The sequence below is a fragment of the Brassica rapa genome, chromosome A07 (genome assembly GCF_000309985.2).
Source record: "Brassica rapa cultivar Chiifu-401-42 chromosome A07, CAAS_Brap_v3.01, whole genome shotgun sequence".
NCBI classification, from domain to species: domain Eukaryota; kingdom Viridiplantae; phylum Streptophyta; class Magnoliopsida; order Brassicales; family Brassicaceae; genus Brassica; species Brassica rapa.
The window spans coordinates 28,587,002-28,604,669 of record NC_024801.2 but is presented as its reverse complement, the minus strand read 5'-3'; the positions used below and the strand labels follow the sequence as shown (position 1 = coordinate 28,604,669).

The following is a 17,668-nucleotide window of genomic DNA, read 5'->3' as shown; positions in this document are numbered from 1 at the left end:
CTGTTATATATTAAATGTATTAGCACTTTAAAATATAAAAACAATCATGCCCATTTCCCTATATTTTAGGAAATATCAATATGATGTGTTAAAAAAAAGGTTAAAATTAGAAACAATGCGAAAGATGTTAAAATGGTGGGTTAACTATTTTAACTTTCATATGTAATATTTATATAAACTTTCATTAAACTTATAAAATTATTTCTAATTTAAAATGTAATTATAATGAAACTAAAAACAAGTGTGAATGCAAAATTAAAAACGTTAAAAAATCAGTATATGTTATATTATATTTAAAATGGAAGATTTTGCAATATCTAATTTATTAAATTAAAGTCTTATGACTTTTTTATGTGTGATCTTTTATTTGGACCATGTCTTAGAAAATTTATTAAATTATACATAATTTCATTACAATATCATTAATATCTTAATCTTTTATTTGAAATACAAATAAGCAACTTTCCTTATGAAATTCAAACAAAATATTTAAAAACACTATTTGCAATTTATTTTCGTAATTAATTAGTTTAAATTCTGATTATTATTAAAATATAATTAAATATAAAATTAATTCAGTTTTATTTAAAAATAAAAATTAAAATCACATCTAATAATTTAATTATATTTTACTGATAACTGAAATTTAAATTAATTAATTTTTGGGAATAAAAATTTAAAATATTTTGTTAGAATTTTTTTTAAAATATTCATTTGTATTTGAAATAAAAAATAAAAATATATCTAATCTATTTAATTAAAGTTATATTTTGGATTTCATATGTTATATTTTAATTTTGAACTATCAAACACGGGTTCATCTAATCAATTTAAATTTTATTATATAAAATATTTATAAAAAAATCTCTAACGATTTAAAGCTGGATGAAATAAAAAATTAAGATTACAATTAGTAGTTTAGGATGACTCATTTAGAGTTAGAGTTGATATCGACTTATAGCTGATATTCCATATGCAAAGACTAATATTCGATTTTTAGATTCCAAAGACGACATCCGATCTTTTTTAAAGATAAAAAATACGAACTCAAAGAATCTATAAAGCAAAATAATTGTTTAAAATGAAACTTAGCCGCGTAAAATAAATGTTTAAAATGAAACGTTACCGCGCATGGCGCGGGTTCTATTCTAGTGGACATTAAGTGACAGCCTAATTGCCATGCAAATGAAAAGAAAATATAATGTCAGCATGAAGATAATAGTAAGCTTGCAACATTACAAGGTTCGCTTTTCCAAAAACACATTGATAACGTTTGTCACCTAACTTGCAAAAGGGATTCTTGTAAGAAGATTGGAATACAGATTATATCTCTCCTCTGTATCCACCAGAGCCGAAGTAGTCTTTCCTAGAGTTAGATATGGCCACACTCTTCTGCTGCTCCAGTTTCGGACAGTCTCTAATACGATGTCCCAGACCCCCACAGTAAGCACAACCCTTGACACCACTTGCATTAGCAATATTCTCTGCTTCCTCCATCGGATCCTTCAGCTCAGCAAGGACAGGTGGAATCCTCTGTTTAGCTTCTTGCAGCAAGTGTTTCAGATCAAGCAGCGTGGTCTCGCTTTGGTTCTTGTTTATAAACGTAGTTGCTATCCCTGTTTTCCCACACCGACCTGTTCTTCCTATCCTGTGCACATAGTTCTCAATCTCCGCAGGCATGTCGTAGTTTATGACGTGCTGAATATCAGGGAAGTCTAACCCTTTTGAAGCAACGTCAGTGGCGACCAAGACGTCTTTCTTCCCAGCTTTGAACGAAGAGATTGCGTACTCTCTGTCCTCCTGATCTTTACCTCCGTGTATAGCAACAGCTTCCACTCCTTTCAGTAACAAGTACTCGTGGATATCATCAACATCAGCCTTGTTCTCACAGAAAATTAAAACCGGCGGAGAGGTTTTCTGCAGGCACTCAAGGAGGTAAACAATCTTTGCTTCTTGTTTGACGTATTCAACCTCCTGGATAACATCGAGATTCGCAGCTCCGGCTCTTCCTACGTTGACTGTCACAGGTTTCACCAGAGCACTTCTGGCAAAGATTTGAATTTTGGTGGGCATTGTGGCAGAGAAGAGAAGTGTTTGACGCTGAGACTTGAAATGGTCAAAGACTTCCCTAATGTCATCTTCGAAACCCAAATCAACCAACCTATCTGCCTCATCCAGCGTCAGGTACCTATATCAGTTTTAAAAAGAAGTTTAACATCATCGTCCAACTAACATGGCCTAGATTTGAAGGTACATGGCACAGCCTTAGGACTTTCAAGAGAAGAAAGATGCATTCAACGCTAAAAGTTTGTTCAGAGAAAAGAAACCATATAGAATCACAAATGAAAGTGCTGACAAAACCTAGACAACCCTATCGATCTCTGGCATTTACTAGGAGGAACAACAAAACGGGCACAATAAACCACAAATAAACAGATACTCCAACGAACCTAGACTAGTGTATAACAGTCCAGGCATAAGTGCAAAGAAACATATATACATAGGGTGGGAGTTACCTGCAGGCATCTAAGTTCATCTTTTTCTTGGCGAGCAAATCCTTCAACCTCCCAGGGGTAGCAACAACAATGTGAACACCTCTCTTGACAACATCCAACTGGGACCTCATATCGACACCTCCAATGCATAGCAAAGACCTCAAAGGCGCGAATCCAGCCTTGACCAAAGGAGCCACAAACTGTTCAACAACTTCGTAAGTCTGCCTAGCAAGCTCTCTAGAAGGGCAAACAATAAGGCCAATGGGGCCTTCTCCAGGACCAATAGGCATCATCATCTCCTCCTGGAGAGCAATCATGATCATGGGAAGCACGAAAACCATCGTCTTCCCGGAACCAGTGAAGGCAATCCCAATCATATCTCTCCCAGACAAAATCACAGGAAGACCCTGAACTTGAATAGGAGTGGGCTGCACAATCCCTTTCTCCCTGAGCGTATCCAAAATAGGTTTCTCGAACTTCATATCCTCGAAGCTCTTGATGGGAGGAGGAATGTCTTCACCGCTAACAATGATATGCCACTGCTTCCTGATCAAATCCATCTGCTTCCTAGACATCTTCCTAATACGCAAAGGAGGTTTCCAACCTGTTAAGAGAGGCTCTGTGTAAGTGATACCTTTGGCTAACTCACGAACAGACATGAGCGTCTTCTTATCAGAGAGATGCTCCATCATCTCCTTCTCTTGTAGGATGATTTGCTCGGTAGCACTGACTTCGGGTACGTCACGCTTGAGCTGAGTTGCTTGGACGAGCAAGCTAGGTTTGGATTCGGCGAGCTTCTCCTTCTCCGAAGCTTCTTCCTCCACCTCCAACACTTTGCCCTTCCGTTGAAGAATCTTCTGCTCTTCCAGCGCTCTACGCTTCGCAACTGGAACATACTCCACGTAATCATCGTCTACTTCCATGATTTGATGGAAACGAAAACCTAATCAAGTAGCAGAGCAAGATCTCTCTCTCTCTCTCTCTCTCTCTCTCTCGAATCGGGAGTAAAATATAGTCTGGGGAAACTGACCGACCCGGGGTTTCGCCAATCGGGTTAAGACGGCGTCGATACCATCCATCACTATTGGGCTGTTGAAGGGTCTCTTATTTGAGTTTATAAGGCCCAATAATTGAAATGGGCCTAATATACTGTAATCGTCATTATTCCTCTCCTGATCTCTAGCTAAACTAAACAAACACCCTGGACTTGTTAATCTCAACTCCTTGTTTTATCTTTGCACTCGACCATCTTCCGAAGAATTGGTTGTATTTCCTGCAGCATTTCGCATCATTCACTTGCATTCGTTTCTATTCGTGAGTTTTCTCCAATTTATTTTTTGTGAAAATTAGAATTGTTGATCCCTGATCTAATAGTAATGAATCTAACCTAGATTACTCTGGATTCAATCGTATCTACACGATTTGATTGATTGTTACCAAGTCTAAACTCCAATTTCACATTTTTTTTCTTTTTTTGATTTTGCTGTTGCAGGAGACAGACACAAAGATCTGTATTTTTTAAATCTATAATTTGTAGAGTGGGGAGGGATAGAATGGCAAACACAGCGTGTTTTATAATAGTGGGTCGGAATGATATTCCCATCTATGAAGCTGAAGTTGGTTCTGCTCCCAAAGTACTCTTCTCTTACTCCTCTCTTTCAGTTTCTCTTTCGGAGCTTTATATATATATTTTAATCCGAGGAGGAATTGGGTCTCACATATTCAAGTTTGTACAATACTAAGCGTCCTTCGAATAAATATATTCAGGAGAATAAATTTGATCATCACTCTTGTTCATTTCAAAGTTTTGCTATTTCCCTTTGTTTAAAATTCTGTCTACTGTTGTACACCAGTCTCTCACTCTGTTCGCTCCGTTTGGCAGAGAGAAGATGCTGCTCAGTTGCACCAGTTTATACTACACGCTGCATTAGATGTCGTCCAAGACCTTGCCTGGACTACAAGCGCCATGTCTGTAAACTCCCTTCCTTCCTTGTGGTGGTTATGTTTAAGGCATATAATTCATCTCATTTTTTCATATATTATTACTCTTCAGGTTCTTGAAGTCAGTTGACAGGTTTAACGATCTCGTTGTGTCCGTCTATGTTACCGCTGGCCATATCCTTTTTTTTTCCATCTCCTGATTCATTCATCTAAGTACATTGTCAGATTGGTGGTAGGTTGGCTTTAACAGATTCATTTCAAAAGTTTTAAATATTTGTGTCCTCCTTGATTAATTATCGCACATACACGACTCATGCTCCTTCATGATTCACGCAATGAAGACGGCATAAAGAGCTTCTTCCAGGAGGTGCATGAGCTTTATATTAAGGTAGCTCGCTCTTCTTTGAGCTGATCTAATTAGGTAGTAGTAACATTGTTATTGTCTAAAATGACATGATGATGGGAATCGTTTGTTCATGCAGATTCTTCTGAATCCATTGTATCTGCCCGGTTCTCGGATTACATCGTCACATTTTGACACCAAGGTGCGTGCACTTGCAAGAAAGTACCTGTAGAGAAGCACGGAGAGATCCTGACTTGCAGTTTGGTGGAGGTCCAAAGCCCAAAAGTTGCAGTCAATTGTTTGTTATTGTGTTTGTTTATGTTCAAATGCTAGAGTTCTATTCTTCATAGCTTGCAAGCAATGTTTTAATGTATGAGATTTTTTTAGTAAGAGAAATAATCCATTCAGTCCAAACCCCATAGTTTCATTTTTGGTTGGTTGTTATCGAGCCGCTTAGTAAACACACTGAAAGAAAGAAAGTCTTTACTTGGAATTGAATCTATGGAAGAAAACGCAAAAATAGTCATGGACAACAAAAAAAATGTAAGACCACGAGGTTTCTTGTTTTTGGCTTGGTGTTTCGTAACAACGATCTCAGAAGGAGGAGGCTTTGTGTCTTTCTTGGGTTGTGTCTCGGTTCCATCCGATATTTGAGCCTCAACTTTCTTGGGAGGTGGCTTCAAATTACCACAATAGTCCATTCCCAAATTTTGAATGCCCGTCTTCGTTAACATATCTTCAAGAGCAAACCTTCTTCGTTAACATACCATCTGACTTGGTGCATCTATGGGAATTGGGAAATGATACACCTGACATCGAACTCGCAAATAAATAAATAACCCCAAATTTATTCTTATCGTAATGTTAAAATAAAATTTAATTAAGGACGCCACGTGTGGAGTAGAAGTTTACCTTCCTCCTTCAAAACTCTCTCTCTCTCTATCTCGCCGACGAGGGAGGAAGAAGGACCAATCGAGACGTTGTTGAGACCCCTTACCTTAACCCCAAATTCACCAGCTTCCTTTGATTTTTCTTTTTCATTTTCAACAATCTCTCTCTTTAGTCTAAAACGAAAAAAAAAAGAAGTATCTAACTTTCAATCTCGGATCATCATCTGTAAAGTTCAATCTTCTTTCTCTCTAATCGCGATTCAATAGGAGAGAGTTTACATCATCAGATCAGATCTGGGGAGGGAATGGATAGCAGTTACTCCGTCATTTCCAAAAACTCTAACGTCGAGCTACAGAAACAGACCTCCAAGTTGCTTCCTCCTTCCGATGAAGAAAGCTTCGTCAATGATTTCGACGACACCCGCAGCCTCGTCGGCGACCAAGAAGCCGACGATCTAGACTTCGACATCTCTAACTATCCGCTCGTTAATGGCAAATCGAGTCAAGGAGGATCTGGGATCCACGGCGCCGTTTTCAACCTCACCACCTCCATCATCGGCGCCGGGATCATGGCATTGCCCGCCACCATGAAAGTTCTCGGCTTGGTCCTCGGGTTCGTTCTGATCATCCTCATGGCCATTTTGTCGGAGATCAGCGTCGAGCTTCTGATTAGATTCTCGGTTCTGTACGAGTCCAGATCTTACGGCGAGGTCGTGCAGTTCGCGATGGGGAGAAGCGCTAGGGTTTTGTCTGAGATTTGCATCATCGTCAACAACGGTGGCGTCCTCGTTGTTTACCTCATCATCATGGGTGACGTCATGTCTGGTTCGCTTCATCACATTGGTGTTTTGGATCAGTGGTTAGGAAACGGGTTCTGGGACCACCGTAAAGTTTTGATTTTGATTGTTATGGTCGTCTTCTTGGCTCCTCTCTGCGCTTTGAACAAGATTGATTCCTTGAGCGTGACCTCAGCTGCTTCGGTGGCTCTTGCTGTTGTGTTTGTTGTTGTCTGTTTCGCTGTCGCCGCGATTAAGCTTGTAGAAGGAACTATTGATACTCCGAGGTTGAGTCCTGATTTTAGCTCCAAAGAAGCGATATTAGATCTTCTCGTGGTGATTCCGATAATGTCAAACGCTTACGTCTGCCATTTCAATGTCCAGCCGATATATAACGAGCTCGAAGGTCGTTCGCCTCATAAGATGAACCGAGTTGGGAGAATCACGACGGCTATTTGTGTTGTTGTCTATGCTTCAACTGCTATATCGGGTTACCTTCTCTTCGGTGTGGCTACGGAAGCTGATATATTGACCAACTTTGATAAAGATCTCGGCATCCGTTTCAGCTCTGCGGTGAATTACGTTGTCAGAATCGGATACATTCTCCATCTCGTTCTCGTCTTCCCCGTGATCCACTTCTCCTTGAGAGAAACCGTTAATACCTTGTTGTTTGAAGGCTCGCCTCCTCTCTCCGAAAGCAAGAAGAGATCTCTGGGGCTCACATTGATCTTGCTAGCTCTTATTTACATCGGCTCTACGATGATCCCAAACATATGGACTGCTTTCAAATTCACAGGGGCAACGTCAGCGGTTTCACTTGGTTTTACCTTCCCTGCTCTCATCGCGCTACGGTTAGGGAAACAGAGCAATACGTTAAGCTTTGTGGAGAGATCTGTGTCGTGGCTGATGCTAATCTTGGCGGTGGTGGTTAGCATCGTGGGAACCGTTGGCAACGTGTACAGCATCAGAAGCAAATCAGATTGATGTTACACTTGTTCAGTGGTTTTTACATGATCTTGTAGATTTTATTATACAAATCAGAGATTCTCAGTCCAATACAGAAGAACCGGAAATCTTCAGTTTTTGTGACTGCTACATGCACCTTTAGAATCAGATGGCCTTTGTTCAGGCTAAGTCCACGGGTTTGCCGTTTGTGAATTGTTTTGAGGTTACGAGATGATCATCCTACCCATGACTTCTATGTATACAGACCAAGATTCTTATTGTTCATACACGCAATTTTGCTGTTTTTTGTATATAATTCTCCTATTTAATTTTGCTTCATTGAATGTCTTTTTTATATTTTCTGTGATCGTTTCGTGATTAGAATTAGCTATGAAATCGACTAGGTATCTGATATAACCGATTGGTTCAAGCTTTTGCATCTTAAGCACATGTATCTGTGACCAGAACCCGAGCAAAAGAGATGAGGAAGTTAGTCTGCTAGTTCTTTTTTGTGTGAACAGCAGTTGTTATGGTAGTTAAGGCGCAAATTATAGTCAATGAACTTAAAACATAATGATACAAGTGGGAGCTAGCTAGTGACCGGTATTGGTAGTGCATATGCACATTACTTATAATTTCACATGCTCATGACGCGTGATTCCTAATCTTGTCGGTATATTGGTGAGTTTGTAACAGTAGATATGTTTATACAATATTCTGATTGTGATGGTTCAATATATGCCACGATTGCATCCACTCGTGTTAGATGTTTGTAATCACATCACTCGATAATAATGGCTCGCATAATCTTTTAAAACCTTAACAATGATTTTATCTTCCTCAGAAATATATGAATTTTCTTTTCATTGACCAAAGAAATAAAATTATATATATACAAGAAATATTGCAGAAAAATATTAGTTGACTATAGAAGGTAATTTTTAATTTCCATCTATAGTAGTGGTATTTTTCTTTGTGGTTATCGTTAGTTGACCTAACTAAGAAGATAATACTAGATATTTAGTTAAATTAATCCATCTAACCTGTAACGAAAAGCACTTCTTATAATTATTTGTTAAGTCAATAAAACTAACCATTTTTGTTTAGCTTAAATAACGAAGATAATTTATAAAATACTTGTATATGGCCATCAATTTCTTTTGCACTTTGGTCTACAATTGAGTCCATGGTTCACCCACCTTACCAAGTTAGGCCCCGTTACTTTTACAAATAGTCAAAAAGCATCCTAAACCCAACACTCTCCTCCTCTATATTTACTAACGACTTTACCTTCCACACTCTCACCAAAGTTTCTTGTCCTTCTTCTAACTACAGATCAAAAAACCAATCATCTTTGATCGCATGACAATGGATTGGTTCTCATGGCTATCGAGAACAAATCTGGAAGATTCGCTCACATACGAGTACGGTCTCTCCTTCTCACACAACGAGCTCGAGTACGAAGACATTGCTTACTTCAACCACGAGTTTCTCCAGAGCATGGGTATCTCCATCGCCAAACACCGCCTCGAGATCCTCAAGCTCGCTCGGCGACATACTAAACCGTCTCGTTCTATTTCCAGAATGCTGATCGCGATTAGGAAGACCGGGAAGTGCTTGTCCGAGTATGTTGGTGCCATGATGAGACGTGAGGAATCGTCTCAGGCTCTCGTAGTTGTGAAAGGAAGATGGTCAAAGAGGAACAAGAGCAACGGAAAGGAAGAGAGACTTCTTCTGACGAATGGGACTCCATGTAGGCTGGATAGCTTCTCCAGTTACACGGGTTTCGATCATTACAGTTCGAATGATGATGATGTTTATTGTGGGAAAAATTTACAAGAGGAGGAGGTTATTATAAAGTGGGATTCAATGTTCCAGAATCTGAAACCAACTTGAAACAATCAGATAAAAATAGTTGGTTTAAGGGTTCTTCCACCATGTTATTCAATGAGTTTCCAACTTTCTTGTCTTCCAAGTGTGTGTGGGTGTGTTTCTATGTTTGGTCGGAGTAATTAGCTTTTGTAGACATTTTAATAACAGAGGAGTTAGTTCTGTGTTCATGTTACCAAACATTTCTCTACCTTTTGTGTTTTACTTAAAACTTATCAATAGCAGTATGACACAAACAATAAATAAACACAATGAACATGGTAAAAGAAGCTGTTACAAAGGGTGGTACTTCCAACCGATTACATTTTTTCATACGGTTTAAGATTGGGATTTTGTATTGACGAAGATTAGAGATAAAAACTTGTCTTGTCTGACCAATTGGTTGTTTTTGTCTTAGAAAAATGAGGAAGAGAAGGAAACTCTCAAACCATGATATGTCAATACATTAAAATAACTAAATAGCAGTAAACAAGGGACCAAGAGAACCATGAAACGGAGAAATTGCAATTCTCAACTGACTTGGACTAAGGTTGGACGAAAAGAGGAAGAGCAAACAAGTGGGGGAAGAAGAGCTTGACAGTGCTTTCCGGAATAGGGGGAAAGGTGTTGGAGTTTGAGAGCCTGTCCGAGATTAACAGAGTGGATGTAGCCGGCTTGTCCAAACACAAAAGCGGTGTGTTGACTCGGAGGAGGAGCCGAGATGGATATATATGAGTCTCGTTCAAACACCACAGCAACTTTGTTTTCCTCATCAACAAAGAAGCTCCCACCAAAATATGTGCTAAGCTGAAAGTTTAAAGAAGTGAATATAGGGCCCCCCGTTTCCACTACCAAAAACTTTGTCCAGGACACATATTTGGGCTCAACCGAAAGGGTGACCCAAATCTCAAAAAAGCTTGATTCACAACCACCAAACAGGGCCGCAAGCTGCTCATCATCACCTCTAAGGAAGCTGGAGAGGGTGACACAGTCTTCATTGTAAGAGTGAAAAGGAAGAGGGAGGCGTGGTCCAAACCTCTCTTTGGTGAAGTCAAAACAGAGTAAGAAATCTTCAACCCCGTCAACTGGGATCGATCCGTCAGCGTCAGGCTCTATATCATCAATTCTGTCATGAGCAAAAGATTTGCAGCCGCTGTTCGTTTCTACCTCAGCGCTGTATCGCTTTTCCAAGACTCTCAAAGCATTAAAACCGCTGATTAGAACTCTGAGTAAAGCAAAATTGGGTGAGCTGTCGAAACGGGTCAAAGAAGCCTATCAAGATCTTTGCGATAAGCAAGAGACTCTGCTGCGGAACCCGACCCAAGCCTCCATTCGAGCAGAGTTAGTAGCAGCAGAGAGGTGGCAGAGAATCTCAGGTATAGAAGAGAAGCTTCTAAAACAAAGATCAAAGCTTCACTGGCTCCAAGTTGGAGATCACAACAATAAGGCGTTTCACACGGCTGCAAAGGTCAGGGAAATTCGAAATGCCATCAGAGAAATAAAGTGCCCATCAGGAGAGGTGGTTACTTCTCAGGAGGAAATAAAAACAGAGGCTGAGAGATTCTTCAAAGAATTTCTTACCTTCGAACCAGCTGATTTACAGTCTTCAACTGTTGAAGAACTTCAAGAACTCTTGCCTTTCAGATGTAGTGATGAAGAAAGATCTCTGCTTACAAAACCAGTAACAGAGGAGGAGATTCGAGAGGTTCTTCTCCACATGCCAAGCAATAAATCACCAGGACCCGATGGATTTACTACTGAATTCTTCAAGGCTTCCTGGAATGTCATTGGCAAAGACTTCACAGTTGCGGTCCAGTCTTTCTTCGACAAAGGTTTCCTTCCAAAGGGATTGAATTCAACCATCTTGGCTCTCATACCCAAGAAAGAATCTGCGATCGAAATGAAGGACTACAGACCAATCTCGGTTTGCAATGTCCTGTACAAGGTAATCTCAAAAATCATAGCAAATAGACTCAAAGCTACGCTCCCCCAGTGCATCACACACAATCAGTCAGCCTTCGTAAAAGATAGGCTATTGGTGGAAAACCTCCTGCTGGCAACGGAGATTGTCAAAGATTATCACAAAGATAATATCTCTCCACGGTGTGCTCTGAAGATTGACATTGCCAAGGCTTTCGACTCGGTTCATTGGGATTTCCTTCTAAACACGCTGAGAGCTTTGAATTTCCCGGAAACCTTCATTCATTGGATCAAGCTTTGTGTCTGTACCGCCTCATTCTCTGTGCAAGTCAATGGAGAACTAGCTGGGTTTTTCCAAAGTAAAAGAGGCCTTCGCCAAGGGTGCGCCCTCTCTCCTTACCTTTTTGTCATCTGCATCAACGTTCTCTCTCGGATGATTGACAAAGCTGCAGAAAGGAAGCAAATTGGCTATCACCCCCGCTGCCAGAACATCCTTCTAACGCACCTATGCTTTGCTGACGACCTTATGGTCTTCACTGATGGATCAAAGCGTTCTATAGAAGAGATACTCAAGATTTTCGACGAGTTTGCAGCTAAATCAGGGCTACAGATAAGTCTTGAAAAATCCACCTTGTTTATTGCTGGCACTACAGCTGCTGATCAGGAGGACATTCTTGGGAGCTTTCCTTTCACCTCAGGACAACTTCCAGTAAGGTATTTGGGCCTCCCACTCCTTACAAAGCGAATGTCAGTGCAGGATTATTTGCCTTTGGTTGAGAAAATTCGCAAACGAATGAAATCTTGGACAGGGAGGTTTTTATCTCATGGGGGGCGCCTGCAACTCATCAAATCAGTCATCACAAGCCTCACCAACTTCTGGATGCAAGCTTTTAGACTCCCGAGCAGTTGTCTGAAAGATATTGAAAGGTTATGTTCTGCCTTCCTGTGGTCTGGTCCCGAGCTGAAAACGAGCAAAGCAAAGATTAGGTGGGAGGATGTTTGCCTTCCAAAGGAGGAAGGAGGCTTAGGGCTTCGACCTCTAAAGGAAATGAACACAGTTCACAGCCTTAAACTCATATGGCGGATTCATTCAGCGAGAAACTCACTTTGGGTCCAATGGGTGCAGTGCTACTTGATCAGAAAAGGTTCGTTTTGGTCGATAAAGGAGACTACTAGCTCAGGGTCTTGGATCTGGAAAAAACTCTTGCGGCTGAGAGCTGTCGCTAAACAATACTTTCGAATGGAGGTAAGAAGCGGGCAGCAAACTTCTTTCTGGTATGAAGCTTGGTCGAGACTCGGCCGACTTCAGGAAGTGTTAGGAGAAAGAGGCAGCATTGTATTGGGAATCCCTGCGTCTGCAACAGTCTCTGAAGTTCTTGATAACCATAGAAGAAGAAGAAGAAGTAGACACAGAGAGAGTATTTTCAATCAGGTCGAAGATGAGATTGATGCCCTTCGTCTTGATCCCAGCCGAGAAGAGGACATCCCTCTTTGGAAGCAAAAGGAAGAAGTTTATACGAATGTATTTTCTACCAGGAAAACATGGAGGCTGCTGCGGTCTGCGCGTCCAGTGTGTGAGTGGGCCAAAGGCATTTGGTTTCAGCAGTCCACACCAAAGTTCTCCTTCTTGGTTTGGGTAGCTCTGCACCAACGTCTGCAAACATGTGATAGGATGACCCTGTGGAGTACAGCAGTCAACCCAGTTTGCATTCTCTGCAATGAAGAACATGAAACCTGTCGCCATCTGTTTTTTAGCTGCAAATACTCCACCCAAGTATGGAAGTCTCTAGTGGGAGGTATCTTGCAAGGAGCATTTACCTCAGAATGGAACGATATTGTTACGATGGTCTCAAAAGCTAGCTTGCCACCAACAAAGCAATTCCTCCTCCGATATGCGTTTCAAGCCTCAGTTCACGCTATTTGGAGAGAAAGAAATCGCCGCAGACACGGAGAACAACCGCAAACAACTGAGTTGATCACAAAGTTCGTTGACAAAGCAATTCGTCTCAAACTCCTCTTAGTAAAGGGTTTGGGGCAAAAGTATCTTGAAGAGGGGTTGAGCTCATGGTTTGAGACAAGAGAATCAAGTTCATAAAGAAAGAAAGGATTTGTATAGTTCCTTTAGAGTTTGATATTCACACAAAAATAGGAAGCACTAGATGTACAAAAGTTTGCTTTGAATAAAATTTAACATTTATTCAAAAAAAAAAAAAAGTAGGTGTTACCGTTGACAGACGCCCCTCGCTGATGCACATCTATCTCCCACTCCGGCTTCCCCTCTTCGAGGACTCTCCATGATGAATCAGAGCTGCTCATTTCATAGATTTCGCACCTGAAAACGCTTATTACTGGTCCAACGACACAGCTGTCATCCACAAACCTCAGGATTTTGTGGTCGCGCTTCTTATTCTTATCCTCCGAGTATCCGATCGCGTACATGTCGCTTGCGTTGAAGCTTTCTCCTCTCGGTCCGATCCACCTTGATTGACACAGGTAAGGGTTCCACACCAGCAGCTTCGAGAGGTCCTTAGCCACGCATAACAGCAACCCATCGCAGTGATATACCATACTAGAAATCTCCAATTGATTAGGCAAATCTACCTGCTGTACCGATACATCTCCTTGATGGTGGTACCTCAGAGAGTAGACCTTGTTATTCATCTTCACGAACCCCAGAAGAAACTCATGCCGCGCTGCTGCTCCCAAAACCACCCAGCTTTTCGTTATAGCCTCCCATGTTTTGCAAGTAGATCGAACCGCCTTCAGAGATGTTATCGGAACCCTCTTGAATATCTCCACAACCAATTTCTGCGGAAGATCGATCATCCTCGGCATCATCCTTCTTCCAACTCTTTGGCCGCGCAATTGAAAAAATATTAGGGTTTTCCTCTCTCTCTCTCTACGCGCGTGTGTTGTGCGTCCTATATTTATACAAACTCCCGTAGCCTGCTACGCACGGACCAAATCTCTTATACTTTTTTTAATAATTATATTGTCATTTTAAATGATTCCTAATTTAAACTGTTTTACAGAATATCTGATGCTGTTTTTAAACTAGATAATTATTATTTCCCAAATATTCTATGAACCTGGATAACGGTGGAAAATAATACTAGAGGTGGTTGTTAAATGAACGATTGAAATCCTAAGCTAGAAAATGTACCAGAGGTTCTTATAAAGTGGGATTCTATGTTTCCGAATCTCAAACCTACTTGAAATCAGATAGATTATGTATGATGACTTTTAGGGTTCTTACACCAATGTTATTTGATGTGTATTATTACTTTGGGCTTTCTTGTTTCCCAATTTTCTTGTTTGTTCGGGGTATTAGCTTTTTTTTTGTAGACATTGATATAATAGAGGACTTAGCTTTGTGCTCATGTAACCAACATTTCTCTACCTTTTTTGTGTTTAGTCTGCATGTTTGTTATGACAAGATCTGTTTTCCAAGTGTTAAGTTTTCAGTTCTTGATTCCTCAAAATTGTTTGATCCTCCGGTTCTTGGCATGACATTCTTTTTTTGATTTGGAATTGTTTAGTAACCTGTCTTGACTCTTGACAAGTAAGGAAAAGATTCAGAAAACATGATCTTTATTACCTCTCTTGTTAGTTTATAAAATTGTGGCGATCAAGAATCATGATACAAAACATCAAACAAATACAAACAAGATTACAGCAAATATTACAATGGTAAAAGAAGCCAATTACAAAAAAAGGTTATTCCAACCGGTTCTCTGGCCGGTTGAGTCACCCATCACAGCTGAATAACAAAAGTTTTACAAATATTAGGATACACACACCTCAAAAAAACATGCCGCAGGATACAATATGAACTTTATACGATGAAAAATAGACATAGCATATCTATGACTGCATCATCTCTTACTCTCAACAGTCTCTCTTGCAATTCCCATGGAAATATCAGTGACCATTTGACTGCGGCTGCAACCGGAAAGAGCCAGAAGCATAGAGAGCTTGATAAACCGGCCTAATTCTCACAGTCAAAATAACAGAGAGCAGAGTTCCAAGTCCACAAAGACCGGCTAGAACCAAGAACGTTACCCTGTAGCAATCAGGACCAATGCAGGTAGAACTCCCTTGCTTAGTCGCTTCCCTGTCGTATATATGTCCTGCCATAAGTGCCGAGAAAATGGCCGCACCGGTCGGGTTGCCCAAGAGTATGAAGTTGAAGTTGATTCCAAAATTCTTAAGACCAAAGAGCTCAGAGATGGTGGAGATTGACAAGTACTGAAACCCCATGCCTATCCCTACAAGAGCTGTCGCCACATAGATAGTACCGTTAATGGCCATGGAGAAGAGGATGAATGTGAACATCATAACCAGCTGCGCGGCTCCCATCCATAGCGTTCTTGGAAGGGCCTTTGACCTGACAAAGTGCTCAGAGATGGCACCTGAAGCAAGACGGCCGCAGAAGTTGAAGAAGCTAAAGAGGCAGAGGAGTATGGTTGTTCCCTTAATACCAAAAGCAAAACCGATCTGAGCCAAGTTGTTTGAGACAGTGATGCCCGAACCCATGCCGAGGAAGTAAGCAAACCAAAGGAGCCAGAAGTCTGCCTTGGCGAAGACTTGGCGAACCTTGAAGTCCTCTCCTCTCCTTGGCTTCCTCTTCTTCTTAACCGCACCTTCTCCTTCAGCCAAAAGTATCTCCATCTCCGAGGCACCGTCTCCATCTCCCTCTCCTTCGAAGAGAGTGCCCATGTTTGAAGCTGAGGTAGAAGGTATCAGCAACGGTTCTTTCTCACCTTCCTCTTTGGCTAGATTGTCCGGAAGAGATCTCTTGGAACGGAATAGCGTCATCTTGATGGGGATCGCAAGAGGCGCCATCAGGAATAAGACCGTGCCGGCCAGAAGAACATATTTGAGGATGCTTGGCAGTGTAAACACTTCGTTAAGCACAGTCGTCATGACAAGATAAGCAGCGAGAAGGATACTTGAGCCGAGGAGAAAAGCGAAATAAACAGGTTCAGAAGGGTCATTGTCGGTAGCAGGAACACAGGGGCGGACGAAATACATGAGAGATAAGCACAAAAGGGGAACGCCAACCATAAGAAAGAAAAGCAGATTGGTAGCTGAGTGGTGAAGCAAGACGCTGAAAATCACAGTGAACGCTGCACCACTGAGACCAATATAGCCTTTGATGAGTCCAGCAACAGGGCCTCGGCTCATAGGAAAGTTCCTCATATTGGTTACAAGAGATGCTGTGCCGAACCATGAGCTACTATTGGTGCCGAAAAACAGAGCAATGAATAGCTGTCAACAACATTACCAAACCAAAGATACTAATCATGTGAGTTCAATCATCAAATAAACAATAAATATGCTCATAGGTACGGGATACTCCAGGTTAATCAAAAAAAAAAAGAAACAGTGGCATTAATAGGTCTTTGACTAAAAAAATGTACACTTGACTAACAAAAAATGTTGAGTTGATGTAACATTGGCGTATATAGCTCCCAAAATCTCAGGACCGGCCTTATAACATATATGATTCAAATGAGAAAATAAAGAGAAGGGTGTGATTTGTTTGGTTACCAGCCAGAAAGGCAAGCCATGGATGATTTGGTTGACGGAGCTCCAGAGAACACTGTAACCGAGGAAACAAGAGGTGGATCCGATGAGAAGCATCGCCCATGGAGGGAGCTTGTTACTTACGTAACCTGGAAGCAGCCCCAAGTTTTCACCCAGATCACAAGCGACGCCGAGGATCGTGATCTGTTGCTGGTTGAACCCCAGAACCGATTTGAGAGCGGCGGAGTACAGCGGGAACGTCGAACTGGTTCCAGCAGCTATCTGGACCCACGCGGCGGCTGCTAACCCCACCCACGGTGGTCGGCTTCCTGTTTTCTCCACTAGAGTCGGCATCTATCTCCGACCGATCACTGTCTCTTCTTAGATTTGCACTAATGCACTTTTTAAAAAAAGTAACATGCACCAACACAACTCTTTAAAGTCGAGTTTGGTGTGTGTCTTCTTTCTAGGCTTTCTCTCTCTATATATAAATAAATTAACTAATTCTTATCTTCGGTCATCAGCAATGACTCAATTAAATTATTTAACTAACAAATAAGTATGTTTTGTATATATTCTATTTTTCTAACAAATGTCATTATTCAGATGAAGAGAAAAAAAACAAATGGCATTATCATGTTGTCTAAAAAATATACAAATGTCATTATTCCTGAGAGGTTTTTACAGTACTTTCCAAACTAATCTTGTTAAAAAAAAAAAATTAGTAATTAACTGCAGGTGGGTCGACAATTTACAGCCTATTTTTATTAATTGTTCCAAGACTTATTTATACGAATATACTCCGGGAAACGTAGGATATTTTGCTTAGTCTGATTTTATCTGATTAATAAAGCATAACGGAATCATTTGTTGTCATGTGAAGGTTTTGTGCTCAACACGTGAGTTCATTTGAGTATATGATTTGTCCAGTCCAGCGTGGATCGTGGCATGACTTTGGCT

The 17,668-nt window shown here is 40.8% G+C and overlaps 6 protein-coding genes across 6 annotated transcripts; 3 read left to right on the top strand and 3 right to left on the bottom strand.

Moving 5' to 3' along the window:
* Window positions 1-1,186: 1,186 nt before the first annotated feature.
* Window positions 1,187-3,666, bottom strand: LOC103832481 (DEAD-box ATP-dependent RNA helicase 35). The gene is made up of 2 exons (XM_033275560.1): window positions 2,517-3,666; window positions 1,187-2,188 (listed from the first exon to the last, which is right to left on the bottom strand). Exons 1-2 carry the CDS (start codon window positions 3,416-3,418, stop codon window positions 1,324-1,326), a joined length of 1,767 nt encoding a protein of 588 aa, XP_033131451.1. The 5' UTR covers window positions 3,419-3,666; the 3' UTR covers window positions 1,187-1,323.
* Window positions 3,667-3,993: 327 nt separating this feature from the next.
* Window positions 3,994-5,209, top strand: LOC103832480 (trafficking protein particle complex subunit 2). The gene is made up of 5 exons (XM_033275565.1): window positions 3,994-4,129; window positions 4,378-4,463; window positions 4,549-4,610; window positions 4,739-4,824; window positions 4,919-5,209. The coding sequence occupies exons 1-5, from the start codon at window positions 4,049-4,051 to the stop codon at window positions 5,009-5,011; spliced, it is 408 nt and encodes a 135-aa protein (XP_033131456.1). The 5' UTR covers window positions 3,994-4,048; the 3' UTR covers window positions 5,012-5,209.
* Window positions 5,210-5,433: 224 nt separating this feature from the next.
* Window positions 5,434-7,719, top strand: LOC103832479 (amino acid transporter AVT6E). Its single transcript, XM_009108491.3, has one exon. It carries the CDS (start codon window positions 5,975-5,977, stop codon window positions 7,427-7,429), a length of 1,455 nt encoding a protein of 484 aa, XP_009106739.2. The 5' UTR covers window positions 5,434-5,974; the 3' UTR covers window positions 7,430-7,719.
* A 267-nt stretch (window positions 7,720-7,986) lies between these two features.
* On the top strand, window positions 7,987-9,450 carry LOC103832478. The gene has a single exon (XM_009108490.3). The coding sequence runs from the start codon at window positions 8,753-8,755 to the stop codon at window positions 9,284-9,286; it is 534 nt and encodes a 177-aa protein (XP_009106738.2). The 5' UTR covers window positions 7,987-8,752; the 3' UTR covers window positions 9,287-9,450.
* Window positions 9,451-13,314: 3,864 nt separating this feature from the next.
* On the bottom strand, window positions 13,315-14,014 carry LOC103832525 (F-box/kelch-repeat protein At1g24800). Its single transcript, XM_033276056.1, has 2 exons — window positions 13,405-14,014; window positions 13,315-13,334 (listed from the first exon to the last, which is right to left on the bottom strand). The coding sequence occupies exons 1-2, from the start codon at window positions 14,012-14,014 to the stop codon at window positions 13,315-13,317; spliced, it is 630 nt and encodes a 209-aa protein (XP_033131947.1).
* Window positions 14,015-14,793: 779 nt separating this feature from the next.
* Window positions 14,794-17,588, bottom strand: LOC103832476 (protein NUCLEAR FUSION DEFECTIVE 4). Its single transcript, XM_009108489.3, has 2 exons — window positions 16,733-17,588; window positions 14,794-16,450 (listed from the first exon to the last, which is right to left on the bottom strand). Exons 1-2 carry the CDS (start codon window positions 17,060-17,062, stop codon window positions 15,101-15,103), a joined length of 1,680 nt encoding a protein of 559 aa, XP_009106737.1. The 5' UTR covers window positions 17,063-17,588; the 3' UTR covers window positions 14,794-15,100.
* Window positions 17,589-17,668: the final 80 nt, after the last annotated feature.

Coding starts and splice junctions, on each gene's coding strand:
- LOC103832476 (XM_009108489.3), bottom strand. CDS start 17,062: ATGCCGACTCTAGTGGAGAAAACAGGAAGCCGACCACCGTGGGTGGGG. Junction 16,451..16,732: donor ATGGCTTGCCTTTCTGGCTG/GTAACCAAACAA, acceptor TGTTGTTGACAG/CTATTCATTGCTCTGTTTTT.
- LOC103832481 (XM_033275560.1), bottom strand. CDS start 3,418: ATGGAAGTAGACGATGATTACGTGGAGTATGTTCCAGTTGCGAAGCGT. Junction 2,189..2,516: donor ATGAACTTAGATGCCTGCAG/GTAACTCCCACC, acceptor AAACTGATATAG/GTACCTGACGCTGGATGAGG.
- LOC103832478 (XM_009108490.3), top strand. CDS start 8,753: ATGACAATGGATTGGTTCTCATGGCTATCGAGAACAAATCTGGAAGAT.
- LOC103832525 (XM_033276056.1), bottom strand. CDS start 14,014: ATGCCGAGGATGATCGATCTTCCGCAGAAATTGGTTGTGGAGATATTC. Junction 13,335..13,404: donor GCGAGGGGCGTCTGTCAACG/GTAACACCTACT, acceptor TTGTACATCTAG/TGCTTCCTATTTTTGTGTGA.
- LOC103832480 (XM_033275565.1), top strand. CDS start 4,049: ATGGCAAACACAGCGTGTTTTATAATAGTGGGTCGGAATGATATTCCC. Junction 4,464..4,548: donor GCCTGGACTACAAGCGCCAT/GTCTGTAAACTC, acceptor ATTACTCTTCAG/GTTCTTGAAGTCAGTTGACA. Junction 4,825..4,918: donor TGCATGAGCTTTATATTAAG/GTAGCTCGCTCT, acceptor TTGTTCATGCAG/ATTCTTCTGAATCCATTGTA.
- LOC103832479 (XM_009108491.3), top strand. CDS start 5,975: ATGGATAGCAGTTACTCCGTCATTTCCAAAAACTCTAACGTCGAGCTA.